Consider the following 14787-nt stretch of genomic DNA (forward strand, 5'->3'; position numbering starts at 1 on the left):
AGCTTTTTCCTCTCCTGCTGGGCACAGGATCAGGCCTCGAGCAGTGAGAATATTGGCCCAGGACACATCGTGGTTTGGCGATCTCCAGGTATAGCAAACCTGAAGGTTTGCTGGCTCTGAGAGGCCCCCTCAGAGGGAGATTGCTGGTCACAGCCCGCGGCGGCCCAGGAGAGCTCAAAGGGTCTCCTTTTGGGCCGCTGTTGAGAGGGTCACAAGAGAGTGGGCTTCAGTCATAATGATGTTTCATCCCGGCCACAGTTTGGGTCGGCACTTTCTCTGAAAGTGGGAGAGCAGGAATGCTATGCCATTCAGGCAAGAGGAACCTTTTCCAGGGCTGGTCATAAGGAAAGCAGGAGCTCCTCAGCAATTCCTGGGAGCAGACAGTATTTCTGACAAGCTCGGAAAGAGCTGAGCCCAGGTGCTGTTTTCAAAGCCAAGGCCTAACAAGCATTTCTCAGATCACAGTGCAGCCTGGAAAGGAGGAGAGGGGAATGCACCAGCACACTGGGATTACAGGGATGTCCATGGCCTGGGATGATGCTGGAACAATGCCAGGCACCCACCAAAGCCACTCTGTCCCTGCCCCCCGCAGCCGCACAGGGGAGAGAAAATGGAACCGAGTGTTCTTGGGATGGGATAAGACTGGGAGAGATCCCTCAGCAAACACCAGCACAGGCACAACAGACTCAGCCTGGGAATTTATTACCAACCAAATCCCAGCAGCACAAGGAGAAGGCAAAGAAATCTCTCCAACACCTTCCCCCCACCCAGAGGGGATCACCCGGAACCGGGGTCACCAGGGCTCTGCCCAACGGGGGTCACTGGGGATCATCCAACGCCGATCCTCCCAGGGGGGATGGAGCTGGAGCAGCGCACGAAGCTCTTCCCGCACTCGGGGCACTCGCAGGGCTTCCCTTAGTGGTGCCTCCGTTGGTGTTGGGTCAAGGCAGAGCTGCTGAAGAAGCTCTTCTCACACTGGGGACACCCGTAGGGCCTCTCCCCGGTGTGGATGCGCCGGTGCCTGATGAGGGTGGAGTTGTATTTGAAGCCCTTCCCGCAGTCGGAGCAGCGGAGGGGCCTCTCATCCGTGTGAATGCGCTGATGTCTGAGGAGATCGGAGCTGTTTGGAAACCTCTTCCCACAGTCAGAACACTCGTAGGGCCTCTCCCCAGTGTGGGTGCGCTGGTGTACCCTCAGTTCGGAGATCCGGCCGAAGCTCTTCCAACAATCCAAGCACTCATAGGGCCGTTCCCTGGTGTGGACCACCTGGTGCTGGATCAGGTGGGAGCTGCTGGTGAAGCTCTTCCCACATTCCCCACACTCATAGGGCCTCTCCCCAGTGTGGATCCTCTGGTGTTCCCTCAGCTTGCAGTTCCACCTGAAGCCCTTCCCACATTCCAGGCACTTGTGGGGCTTCTCCCCACCCTGAGGCTTCTCCCCCAGCTCCGAGCTCCCCCTGGATCTCCGGCCCCCTTCCCGGCACAGGGGGGCTCTTTCCCCCTTGGATCTCTCTGGGCTGCGTTTGCAGCCCCTCCTCCTGCGGCATCTCCGGGGCTTTTCCTCCTCCTCCATCCGGCCACGCCTTGGGAATGACAAATCCTGGATTGGGGAAAAAACAAGGGGTGAGCGCCTTGGGCTGGGGGCTCCTCCTGCCCAGGTCCATCACCGGGCATCTTGTGTCCATAAAAACCTCCAAAACACCAAGGTTCAGCCCAAAATGCCCCCAGACATCAAGACACAGACCCAAAACTCCCAAAACATCAAGATTCAGATAAAACACCCTCCAAAATATAAACACATTCAGCCCCCACAAAAATACCAAAGCACCAACATGGAGACCAAGAAACCTCAGAAACACCAAGATTCACCCCCAGGAAAATTGTGGATCCCCCTCCCTGATCACCTGCTGGATGGGGGGGGCAACGCTCCTGGGGCTGGGGGGAGGCTGCAGATACAGCGAGTGCTGGAACCTTGCGGTGCCTCCTCTTCCTGCTCCTCCTCCTCCTCCTGTATCCCTACTCTTCCTCACACTCTTCCTCACACTACTCCTTCTCCTGCAGAATCCCACCTGCTGCTCCCACGTCCATCCTTTCACCATTCTGCTCTCCAGCCCTGCTCCTCCAGCCTTTCTCCTCCTCCCCCCAGGCCCAGCACCCACCCCTGGCTCGCTCTGCCCCCCAGAGCTCTCGCATCCCACAGCACCAGCAGGGATGCAGCTGCGGCAGCTCGGGCTGCGGCAGCGCTGGGCTCTCGGCCGCTCCTGCCCGCACTCGGCCCCCGCCGCAGCCACTTCTGCCAGCACAGCACGGGCCGGCCCGGCCTTGGCGCTCCCCCCCTCCCACCTCCCCAAATTCCCCTCGCGGGGGGCGCCAAGGCCGGGCCACACGGGGGCTCCAGCTGGGGAGCGCCGGGCGCTGCGGCTCTGCCTGGCAACTGCTGACTCACCAGCGCCGCGCCTTCTGATTGGCTGAGCGCTGCCTGAGGGCCGCGCCTGCACCAAGGGGGGACACCCTGCTCCAGGGGGGATGGCCCGAAAACCGGGCACCCCCAGCCAAGGAACAACAGCAACGCCTCCCTACAAACACATGCTCTCAATCTGCTCGGACACAGCCACACCGACTTGGACACAAGCAAGTGACACCACAAACCATCAGCTCCACAAAATGGTACTGAATGACACAGACTGCTGCTCAGCCAAGCTCCTGCTCAATTCCTCAACTTCCAGAACAACAACAAAGCCTGAACACAACCATGGACATCGTGTCCCATGCAAAAGGGGACAATGTTGAGGTAGTTTGCACATTCTCCCAGAGCTAATTAAGGACATGGACACCCAGCGGAGGTAAAAAGGGAAGTCGAGAAGGGGTCTCAGCAACAGGGGACGGATGGTGTTGGTGTGCTGGGAAAGGATTGGTTGAAGGGAGTGTGCAGGAATATGGTTAAGGCAAACAGCAGCAGGAGGAATCTATGTGGGAAGAAAGGAAAAGGAAGATGGAAAAGAGGAGGAAGAGAAAAATAGTGAGAATTGCTATGTTTTCCAGAACCTTCCACAATTTTATCCTCAAAAAGGGCCAAAACCCTCTTATCCTCAGGGCCAGCTCCATCTCCTTTGTATCCCTGCGTTCCAGGACTGGAATAAAAAGAAGCTCAGGATTTCAGGGGGTTTCTCTGTGGTGGGGAGCAGCAGGACAGGGCAGCACGGGCTGGGGGCCTGTGGGGAGCTGCGGGGCCGGGCCGGGGCTGTGGGGCAGCCGGGGCTCAGCGCCGGGCACTGCCTGACCCCAACACCCCCCGGGCAGGGCCGGCACTGGCCCCCGGCCCCCAGGAGGCTGCGGGATGTGGAAGGATCAGGATTTTCTTTCATCGATCTTGTTTGGGTCACTGGAGAAACAAATGATTGTGCAGAAAGCTCAGCAGCTGTCAGAGGATGAGCACCCACAGGCACTGAGGGGGCTGCAGGAGAGGCACAAGAAGCCCCTGCAGCACTTGGCCAGAAAGGCTCAGCAGGGGAATGCAAGAAGGGATGAGCAAAAGGCCAAGGTGAAGGCAAAGGCCATGGCAGAGTTTCTACAGCCCCCCAGGGATGAACCGCAGGGCCCAAGGGGGCCCCAGCACCCAGGGGACGGCGGCGGCCACAAGCACCTGGCACAGGCATTGCCCTCCTCGGCACGGCAGAGCCCACCCAAACAGCCCCTGCCAAGGAATCAGGGCTCCAGCTGCAGGCCACAAGGACACTGCAAGCACAGACAGCAGCACCCTCAGCACCAGCAAGTCCACCCCTGATGGACATGGATTGTCAGGGCTCTCAGAGCTCCCAGCACACCAGGGACCCACCGCACCAGAGCCCTTGAGAACATTCAGGGCGCCTCTGGATCGAGACGAGGCCGCTCCTGATGGACACAGGGGCCTCTCGATCCACTCCGAATCTGAGACCTAAGGGGGGAAATTGTCAAGAAGTTCTTTCATTATTCAGGCAATAAGTGGGAAAGATGAGCAGGGGTGTTTTATTCAACCACTATTAGTAGATGTGGGGGATGGGTTTGAAACCCATCAATTTCTGTTTGTTCCTAATTGTGAGTGTAATTTACTGGGAAGGGATTTGGTGGCTGAAGTGGGAATGCAAATTCATATTGTCAAAGGAGATACAGAGGCTAATGCTGCTGGACCTTGGTGTCAAATGTCTGCCAAGGCCTCTGCTGAAGGGAACCCAGAAGTGTGGGCAGCCCCAGGGAAATAGGGAAAATCAGATATGGAGCCTCTCCAAATTCCTCTGAAGCAACCAGGACAAGTGGTGTCTAAAAGCAATACCCTGTTCCAAGGGAGGCAAGGAAGGGGTTACAGCCTCTTACTGAGGCCCTGCTAAAGGCAGCGCTTCTGGAGCCAGGCATCTCTCCCTACAACACTCCTCTCCTGCCAGCCAAGAAACCCCATCATGGACACCAGAAGGAAAGCACAATTTTCAAGGCTTCAAAAGCAGATTAACTGAGCCTCCTGCCCTGGCCCTCCCAGAAAATAGACTCAGACAGAGGAACTCGTTTTACAGGAAAGACCCTTCAGGGCGTTCTGGCTGCTTTAGGAACACAGTGGCACCTCCAAACGCCCCAGCACCCCCAGAGTTCGGGTCGGGTAGAAAGAATGAATGGGGAAATAAAGAAACACCTTCTGAAGCTGTTGAGAGAAACCAAGATGCCACGGGTACGGCTGCTGCCATTGGCTTGGGCACGAAGAAGAGCCAGACCCAGGCCAGATATTCAATTATCTCCCCTGGAACTGATGTTTGCAATTCCTCACCCCAGTAATTCCCGACCTAGTGGGGGATGGAGATCAGGGATGTCTGTTTCAAGCAGTCTGTGGCCACAATCCTGTCTCTTGTGAAATCTCTTCCACAGGAAGCTCGGCTGGCACAGACCCTGCCTTGGGACTTTAAGGGATGTTACACCACTCAAAGGAGATGAGCTTAACATCTCAACAGACTGGGAATAGCCCAAAAGATACCCAAAAGATAACGCCCATCAACAAAACATCAACGCCCATCAGCAAACATCAAGGAACAGCTACCCCAGACACTGCCCCCGGCACAGCTGGAGACCCCTGCTCTGGAAAAGGCTGAGAAGGAAATCAAGGAGTGTGCACCTAATTAACATCAGAGGCCAAGCAATCCGGGGCCAATAGGAAACCAAATACTAAGAACTACCCAACTTGGAACCAATGAACATTAAACCTATGGATTTATATGGGTTTAGACTGTATAAAGTTGAGGAAAAATCGAGTAAAACTCGTGTGCCTTGGAATGATTTTCTCTGCACACCCGGGCTATGTGTGGATAAAATTATTTCTGTTGCACATCCTGGCCAGAATAAAGTAATGCCTTGACCCTTAACACTAAAAAGGTCTTTGGAGAGTTTTTGTTCTTCCCACAGTTTCGGGGACAAAGTTACAGCATTAGAATGTTTTTTCTTAATAATCCTACCTTGATATTGTCAGTTTGGTCTGGGCCAGGGGTGTGAGAGTCAATTTTTAGTCTTAGGGGAAGAAGCAGCAAAAATCTTTATTGCTTTGGGGGTTTTTTTGTGTATGTGTGCGTGGCTGTTAGTGATGGCAGAATTTTGGAATGAGTTTTTCGATGTTCACCTTTAGGTTGCATTTTGGAAAACTGGAAGAGCTTTAAAACTGACCCTTTAACTCCTGAAAAGTTCATAGAATATTGGTTGAAAAAAATAAGGAAAGAAACAAAAAAGCCGCTTTTTGGGGAGGGGGGAGAGACACTTGTGAGTCACCTGATGGCTGCCCTGCAAGAGAAGCTTCCTTCCAGGCAGCCAGCAGAGGAGCTTTAGAAATGCAAATTAACTCTGCTGCGGGAAGTGTGCACAATGTCCCAGGCTCTCCTTGCCTGCCACAGGAATTGGGCTGATTCCCTCTGCCCCTCACCCCAAGCTCTGCCTCCCTGCACTGACGGAATTTGCATCGCTAAAGGCAGAGCCCACACTGAGCATCTCTGACTCTGCAACAGAAATCCCTGAAGCTGCAAAGGAAAACAGCAAACGGAGAATGTTGGGAGAACTTCACTCACAAAAGCGGGGGGGAATCATCCCTCTCCCCACTCCAACATCTGCTGGCACTCTCTGTGTTATACAGGGTGGGTTTGACCACTGGGCTGCTTTTGCTGACACAAGGTCAGCGAAATCACTTGGGAATGCAAGGATGTGATGATTTAATCAGAGAAAAGCGGTCAATTGATGCATCCCTGGCATTTTTGGCAGCGCCCAAAAATGGGGAAAAGATGAACGGCCACCAGAACAAATCCTACAACACCATGGAGCAGCCCCTGGGAACCCAAACAAATTCATACCAGGTGCCAGAGAACCCACTGATCATTTCAATGCATCATTAGATTACAAGCTGTCCTCCAAATCATAACCAAGCACACAGCTCCAGCTCCTGACCTTCTCACCCACCAATCCACTCCCATGAGCAGCGCCACATTTCACCCTGGGATGCCATCAGATTCTCTTCCAGCAGAAGGACCAGGAGGTTGTGGAAAATTAAATGACTCAAAGTGCTCTTGGCAAAGAGATGGCAAAGTGGTGAAACAGAGAACAAAGGAAATAAGAAAGCAGCTCATGTACCAGTCCAAATGTGGAAAGGATGGGAATAGGACACGTTTCCATGGTTCCCTGGCAGACCATGGGTTAAACCAATGCTGTTTCTCCTCTCAGGTGCTGCAGCAACTCTCATCTTTTTACCATGCACCACACCTTGCTCAGTGCAGCTCATTCAGCAGGGGATCAAGGGCATGCAGGTGGCAGCCAGGCCTCCTGACCCAGAAACGGCTACAAAAGGACACACAATGAGGTCACTGAGAATAATCCCAAAACCAAAGAAGGCCCAGGAAGAACAGATTAAGGCATTTTTAAAGTTTGTAAAGAAAAGTACTGAGAAAATAAGAAGAGGGGGAATTAAAAGGAAAAAAATGAACGTGTCTTTAAAAACAGATGCTGTGAATCCCATTGGAGATAGGGAAAGGAACTTGGAGAGAAGGAAGTAAAGAAAGAAAACAGAAAACCATCAGTTTTAGAAAATGTTACTAATTGACACGAACTGCTGCTCAGCCGAGGTCCTGCTAAATTCCCGAACTTCCCGAAGAAGAACAAAGCCTTAACAGAGCCATGAATATCGGATGTTATACAAAGTGGGGATGCACATTAAGGGGCACATGCAGCAGGCGGATCGGGAAGTCTGTACCTTCCAAGGACCTCAGCCACTGCGGAAAGGGACACGGAGATGCGGCCGGGCAAATCGGCATAAAAAGGAGGCTGCGTCCTCCAACACTTGGACAGACCCCACGGGAAATGCCCCGTGGCCTCTCCCTTTGTCCACGAATAAAGTTACTTTTACACGACTCCTCCGGCTCCTCTGGGGACACAAACCTCTGGCCACGGGAACTTTCCCGCACACTGCCGGCCACGGGGCAGCCACCTCTGTCCTACCCACAGCAGCCGGGACGAGCCAGCGCTGCTCCGGCACCGCCTCCTGCCGAGGCAGCAGCGGGAAGGAGACCGCGGGCAGCCGCTCCCGCAGCGCCCTCACGCCAGGGCGAACACGGCGCCCACACGGCACAACGAACCCGCCACAGCCCCCTGCCGCCCCCTCCGCCCGCAGCCAGCCCCGAGCCCCGCCAGAACCGAGCGCGGCTCCCACCTGCGCTGGGGCCGCCTCCGAGCTCCGCCGCCGCCTCACCGGGCTCCGGCCGCCGCCGCCGCTCCCGGGCCCGCACAGACGCTCCGCCAATGGCGCCTCTGCTGCGCCACGGCCGCCCTGCCGGCGGCTCCGGGCCCGGGCTGCTCCCCGCTCCGACCAATCAGCGCGCCAGAACCACGACTGACGGCAGCGCCGCCCAATCGGAGCGAGGGGCGGGCTCTGCACACGGCCCAGCCCCGCCCCGCGCTCCCAGCGCCCCCCGGGCTGCGTGAGGGGAAAGCCGCAGCTGAGGAGCAGCCCTGGAACGGGCCCGGCCCGAGCCGCCATTCAGCTGAGAAGAGAAACAAAGCTCTCCGCTGCTCCCGGCCCGACCTGCCCAGCCCTGCGTGTCGGGTGCCTCCGGCTCCTTGGGAAGCCCTGCAGCCTCGCTACTGCCGCCCCTAATTCGGAGCATCAGTGCATGGCTTTGATTTCCCCGAGAAAGGGAAAACCGCCCCAAACCCCTTTGGCTGAGTGCACGAGGGGAGAGATTTGTGGCAGAAAACTCCCAAAGTCGTTTATGCCCAGCTTGGGAAGAACAGCCCAAACCATGCGGATGTCCCGCAAACGGGGGACCCCCACAAGCCCCTCACAACCCCCGGGGCTGGGCTGGCCCTGCCTGGATGCCGGGAGACACCAAAACCGCTCTGTCCCTGCCCTCTGCTACTGCACAGGGACAGGAAATACAAGGAAAGGCCCAGGAGCTGAGAGAAGGAGCGGGAGAGATCCTGCCCCGAGCACCGGTACAGGCACAACAGACCCAGCCTGGGTACAGGGAGGGAATTTATTCCCAACCAAATCCCAGCAGCACAAGGAGAAGGCAAAAAAATCTCTCCAACACCTTCCCCCCACCCAGCGGGGATCACCCGGAACAGGGGTCACCAGGGCTCTGCCCAACGGGGGTCACTGGGGATCATCCAACGCCGATCCTGCTCTTTTGAGGGATGCATATTCCTGAGTACAGCCAGATTGTGAGTCCTCTACCTGGTTACCCACAAGAAGAATGATTTCCTTTGGGGCCCTGAACAGCAACAAGCTTTTGCCCAAATCAAGCAGGAAATCGCTCACGCCATAGCCCTTGGCCCAGTCAGGACAAGACCAGAGTGAAGAACGTGCTCTACTCTGCCGCCGGGAGCAATGGTCTGTCCTGGAGCCTCTGGCAGAAGGTGCCTGATGAGACTCGAGGTCGACCACTGGGATTCTGGAGTTGAAGCTACAGAGGGTCTGAAGCCAACTACACCCCAACAGAGAAGGAAATCTTGGCCGCCTATGAAGGAATCCAAGCTGCCTCTGAGGTAATCGGCACTGAAGCACAACTCCTCCTGGCACCCCGACTACCGGTGCTGGGGTGGATGTTCAAGGGAAAGGTTCCCTCTACCCACCATGCCACCAATGCCACATGGAGCAAATGGATTGCTCTCATCACACAGCGCGGCTGTATCGGAAAACTGAATCGCCCTGGGATTTTGGAAATAATCACAAATTGGCCTGAAGGTGAAAACTTTGGTCTCGCTGATGAAGAGGAACAAGTGACACGTGCTGAAAAAGCTCCACCGTACAGCCAGCTGCCATCAGAAGACACACGCTGCGCTCTTTTCACCGACGGCTCTTGTTGAATCGTAGGGATGAAACGAAAGTGGACAACAGCTGTATGGAGTCCCACATGACGGGTTGCAGAAGCTACTGAAGGAGAAGGTGGATCAAGCCAACTCGCTGAACTCAAAGCTGTTCAACTAGCCCTGGACATAACTGAAAGAGAGAAGTGGCCAAAGCTCTACCTCTGCACTGATTCATGGATGGTAGCCAATGCTCTGTGGGGATGGCTGGAAAAGTGGGAAAAAGCGAATTGGCAGTGTAGGGGAAAACCAATCTGGGCTGCTGAAGAGTGGAAAGACATCGCTGCCCGAGTAAGAAAGCTGGTTGTGAAAGTCCCCCATGTAGATGCTCATGTCCCCAAGAGTAGGGCTAATGAGGAACATCGCAACAACAAGCAGGTAGATCAGGCTGCAAAGATAGAAGTGTTACAGATAGACTTAGATTGGAACCATATTTTTTCTCAGACCTGGTGGGAGAGGGCCGGTTGTAACCAAAGGAGAAATGCAGGAAATGACTTGGTCGGCCTTGCCTGGAGGAAGGGTAATTTTCTCTAAGAATTACTAATCCTTTCCCTTGGCTTTTGACTTTCTTCACAAGGCCATTTGCATCCCAGCCTCAGCACGAGGTGAGAAGCCCGGGCTCACAGAACTGCGTGAAAGATTCCTCCGCAGCGATACTCGGGTGGAAAGGGGAGCGGGGCGCCCAAGCACCCTCTGGGGAAGCCTCCTGCCAGGTGGAATTTGTGCCGTGCTGGGAGAGGAGGAGGGGGGAAGGATGGGCGCTGTGTGGCAGCAGCAGGAAGTCTGGGCCGCAGGACATTCCACCTGCGCCGCTGCCCCGCAATCGGCGGCCGTGTCCCCGGGGCTGCGGCCCTGGCACCGCGTCCGCTGAGCTGCCGACGCTGCGGGAGCTCCCCGGGCTGGGCTCAGGCTCCCGCTGGCACCGGGCAGCAGGCTGTGCTCTCGCTGTGCTCAGCAGCAGCGGAAAATGCCTCTGGACGTGCACGTCTCCTGCTGCTGGGAAGAAGCAAGGAAGCGAGTCGAGAAGTTCTGGTTTCTCTTTGTCCTGCTGGATTTTTTAATTTCATTCCACGCTCCAGAGGCAATTGCTGTGCTGGCCTCTGTCAGCTGGTTCTATTTCAAGAGCAGCAGCAACAGGACTGTGTTTGAGCGCTGGCAATGGGGCCTGTATGGCTTTCATTCCCCTCGCCTTCGTGCTCGGGGGCTGGTGGGCATTCCAGTGTGTGCTGATCCTTACGCCTGTGACAAAAAGACTGACTTCAGTGCCATGAAAGCACGGTGGGTAGCCCTGACTGAAAGAGGCAATTGCAGTTTGGCTGAAGAACTTCAGGCAGCAGCCAGAAGGGCACAACAGCAGCCGTGATCTCCAACTCACAAGGCAAAGGCAACAGCAGCATCCCGATGGCGCATCACGGTGAGTGAAAGGGTGCGGAAACGCGATCATTTCTTCCTCTGAAGTTTGGTGCAGGGCAGCCCAGGCAGGCTCTGAGGAATCAGGGGTGTTTGTGGGTGACTGCTGTTCTGCTGGAGAGATTCAATTAGAAAAAGAAGGTGTTCTGCCATTGGAGTCTTGACATCAGTGCTTTGTCAGCAAGACCCGGCTGCTCCGTTCTGCGCTGGGTCCAGTGCAGGCAAAGGGCTGAGTGTGTGAAGTGAGTCCTGTTTTTCAGCCATACAGCTCTGTCCTGTGCCACTCTCTGCTGACATGAAACAGGAGGGAGCAGGCTGACCTCGGCTGGGTGCCAGGTGCCCACTAAGTGGCTCTATCAGTCCCTTTCCCAATGGCCCAGGGCAGAGAATAAGATGGAGAATAACCAGCAGGGTGAGATCAGGCAGTTTTATTACAGAGAAGAGAAGAGAAGAGAAGAGAAGAGAAGAGAAGAGAAGAGAAGAGAAGAGAAGAGAAGAGAAGAGAAGAGAAGAGAAGAGAAGAGAAGAGAAGAGAAGAGAAGAGAAAAAAGAAAATAAAAGAAAGAAAAAAGAAAAGAGAAAAAGAGAAAGAAAGAAGACTCTGCATGTGCGCAGGCTAAGGAAAAAAGCCAAGCTCTATTTGCCATTAGCAGCGATGTTTGGACACTTCCCAGCAAGCTGGGCTTTAGCACACGGAATGGTGTCTCCGGGAGGGAAACATTGAGGAATCACGAAAGCTCCCCCTGCCCTTCCTCCTTTCTCCCTTTGCTTTATACATCTGATCTGGAGTCATATGGTTGGAACATCCCCTTGGCTGATTTGGGTCCGCTGGCCTGGCTGTGTCCCCTGCCAGGATCCTGCCCACTCCCATCCCCTCTGCTGGGGGAAGGAATGGCAGAGGGACAGCGCTGCTGGGCAGGAGCCAGAACACCGCTCTGTTCTCAGCACCAGCAGAAAGCGCCAGTCAGTTGCAGAAGGCTCCTGTCCGCTTTGCCCCACTCTTGCCATGGCCAGGCCGTGCTGTGTGTGCTCAGGGCTGTGCCTAAACTTTGCCATCAATTCTTTCTTTTGGAGGAGAGCAGGACATTGCCACCTCCTCAGCAGCTGCCAGTGTGGGATGCTCCTGAGCCCGCTGCTGTCTCCCAGCACTGCTATTCCCCCCGTGCTGCAGAGACGAGGATCCACCTGGAGAGAGCCGTCGTGGGAGCGAGAGCCGGCCCCAGGTGCTGTTCCAGCCCCTCCTGAAAGGATGCTCCCCGCAGACCATCTGGTGCAGCACGATGCCCAGGGACCAGACGGTCGCTGCCTCGCCGTAGTACCAGCCGAACTGGATCCATTCTGGGGGCCTGTAGGACGGTGTTCCTATGGAATAGAGATGGAGTTCTTCAGGGGGACGCTGCCTGCTCGCAGAGCCTCGCGCCAGCATCCCTGGGCATGCGGGGGCCGCAGCAGCGGCACGCGGCGTGACCCGCTGCCCTCTCGCCAGCACCTGGGACTTGTGTACAAACTGGGGGTTGGAAAAGAAGCCGCTGGTGTCGCAAGAGGGCAGCGGAAGCCCTGGCAAGGCCCGAGCATTCCATGCAAAGGAAAAACCCACTTGGTGCTGGGGAAAAACCACGCTTTCATCCTCCCTGCCTACACTGCATTCCATTCTTAAGGCAAGGCAAGCACGGGCAGCAGAGCAGTCCGAGCCCTGTCTCGCCTGCACACCAAACGGGCTGGAGCACAGGTTCTGGCCCCCCCTCTCTGCTACCCCCAGCCACGGGTGTTTCTGTGGCGCTGGCTGCCCCAGCCCCAGCGCCAGTCCTGGGCAGAGTGGCTGGCAAAGGCTGCCAGCAGGGCTGGAAGATGGCCCCTCAGCCAGCGCCGCTCAAAAGCAGCAAGGCTGAAGACTCCGGCTGCCATGACTGGCAGCAAAAGGGAGAATCCCCCCCTGCCACAGCCGGCTTGGGCTGTGAGATGTTGGGCCGTGAGATGTTGGGCTGTGAGATGCCTCTACCAGGAGCCTCCCCCTGCGTGGCCTCACCTGCAAAGCTGGTGTAGGCTGCGGCTTGCAGGTAGGTGCCACAGCCAAAGTCGATGAGTTTGGCCTGCCCGGTGGCCAGGTCAAGCAGGATGTTCTCCGGTTTGATGTCCCGGTGCAGGACCCCGCAGCTGGTGCAGTGCCGCACGGCCTCCAGCACCTGGCGGAACAGGTGCCGCGCCACCTCCTCGCACAGGAAGCGCCGTGCCCGAATGAAGTGAAGGAGGTCCTGAGACCGCTCCGGGCGCTCCAGCACCATCACCACGTTGTTGGGGAGCTCCAGCCACTCGTGGAGCTGGACGATGCCGGGGAAGCCAGCGGACACCTTGTGCAGCAGCACGATCTCCAGTGGTGCTCGGGTGCCGTCGGGCTGTGGGAGGAGCACGATGCCGTCAGCGGGGCCGATGCCGTGCCGGGGCTCGGCAAGCCCTCAGCCAGCCGGGGACGCTCTGCGCGCTCCGCTGGCCCCACGGCCGCTCTCCCTCGAGGCGTCCTGGCGGCTTCCACCCTGCCGGGCCTCGGCTCATCCCCGCCCGTGGCGCCCCGGCTTCTCCCGCTGCCCCTCGCTCACTCACCAGCCGGCCCCAATGGTGGATGCGGTTCCGTGGCACCCGTTTGATGGCCACCTGCAAGGCAAGGGGAGCAGCGGGCTGAGCTCGCCGCCCGCCGTGCCGAGCCCCGTGCTCCTTCTCCTCCTCCTTTGCCCCCCGCCTCCTGCGCCCGCCGCCGGCCCCGCCACTCACCGGGGCGCCGTCCGAGAGCCGCGTCGCCGCCAAGACGCTGCCGAAGCCGCCGCGCCCCAGCAGCGAACCCAGCCGGTAGCGCTCCTTCAGGCCCTGCTGCGCCTTCCGTGCCGGCGAGACGCGGCCGTCAGCGCTCGGCCCGGGGCCAGGAACGGCCCCCGAGCGCCGCTCAGCCGCCCCGGGCCGGCCATCCCCACATGTTGGCTCTTTTGAAGCGGACACCGGCGGCTCGGGGCCGGCGGCCGCGCTCAAGAGCGGCGGAGCTCGGAGCGGGGAAGACGCTGCGGAGGCGGCGGGAGCGGCCGCGCCGCCTGTGTCCCCGGCGGGCCCCGGGAGGAGCCGAGGCCGGGGCCGGGGTCGGGGTCGGGGTCCGGGTCGGGGTCGGGCCAGCCGGAGCCAGGGGCTGGCGATGGTGCCCAGGAGCCAGGCACTGATGCCCGCCCAGCAGTGCCACAGGCGGGACGGCGAGAGCCGGGCGGAGGCGGGACCGCGGCGGGACGCCCGGGGGCGGGGAGGGGGCAGCCCCGCCCGGGGCCGGGGGCGGGCCGGGGGCATGGCCCGGCCGGGCACGGGGAGAGGGAGGCCGCGGGAGGGGGGGTTGGGGAACGAAAGGGAGAGCGGGAGAGGGTGCGAGACACTGGGAGAGGGAGAGGAGGAGCAGGAGAAGGGACGCAGAGGGTTCGTGGACTCGCTGCTCTTCTGCTGCTCTTGTGCTGCTGCCGCTGCTGCCGCTGCTGCCGCTGCTGCCGCTGAAGCGCTGGGAGCGTTTGTCCGCGTGTCCGTGTGTCCGGTGCCCGTGTGTCCGTTCCCCCCGCGCGCCCCACGGCCGAGCCCCGCGCGCCCCGGGGCAGCACGGGCCGCTCCGCTCCGGGGCCGAGGCGGAGTCCCGGAGCATCTCTTCCTCCCGCAGCCACACCAAACCCGCTCGGCCATTGGGAGCATTTTTGCACCCGTTTCCCTTTGAAGGGCTCCTCTCTACCCCCATTTCCAAGGAGTCTCCCTGGGGTTTTGGCACCTGCAGCGACAGGGCAGCGATTGGCCTTCAAACTTCAAGAAAGACATGGAGGGGCTGGAGCACGTCCAGAGATGGGAATGGAGCTGGGGAAGGGTCTGGAGGACTTCTGAGCGGCAGCTGAGGGATGTGAGGGGGCTGAGCCTGGAGGAAAGGAGGCTCAGGGGGGAGCTGGCTCTCTCCAAGTCCCTGACAGGAGGGGGCAGCCAGGAGGGCTGGGGCTCTGCTCCCAAGGGAAAGGACGAG

At 58.1% G+C, this 14787-nt stretch overlaps 2 protein-coding genes across 2 annotated transcripts; both read right to left on the reverse strand.

Moving 5' to 3' along the window:
- Positions 1-888: 888 nt before the first annotated feature.
- On the reverse strand, positions 889-4711 carry LOC125318720 (zinc finger protein 436-like). The gene is made up of 3 exons (XM_048289655.1): positions 4700-4711; positions 3835-3933; positions 889-1386 (listed from the first exon to the last, which is right to left on the reverse strand). The coding sequence occupies exons 1-3, from the start codon at positions 4709-4711 to the stop codon at positions 916-918; spliced, it is 582 nt and encodes a 193-aa protein (XP_048145612.1). The 3' UTR covers positions 889-915.
- A 6737-nt stretch (positions 4712-11448) lies between these two features.
- Positions 11449-14462, reverse strand: LOC125318721 (serine/threonine-protein kinase pim-1-like). Its single transcript, XM_048289656.1, has 6 exons — positions 14446-14462; positions 13530-13959; positions 13362-13412; positions 12790-13156; positions 11849-12125; positions 11449-11467 (listed from the first exon to the last, which is right to left on the reverse strand). Exons 1-6 carry the CDS (start codon positions 14460-14462, stop codon positions 11449-11451), a joined length of 1161 nt encoding a protein of 386 aa, XP_048145613.1.
- Between the last annotated feature and the right edge of the window lie 325 nt (positions 14463-14787).

The sequence above is a fragment of the Corvus hawaiiensis genome, chromosome 31 (genome assembly GCF_020740725.1).
Source record: "Corvus hawaiiensis isolate bCorHaw1 chromosome 31, bCorHaw1.pri.cur, whole genome shotgun sequence".
NCBI lineage: Eukaryota > Metazoa > Chordata > Aves > Passeriformes > Corvidae > Corvus > Corvus hawaiiensis.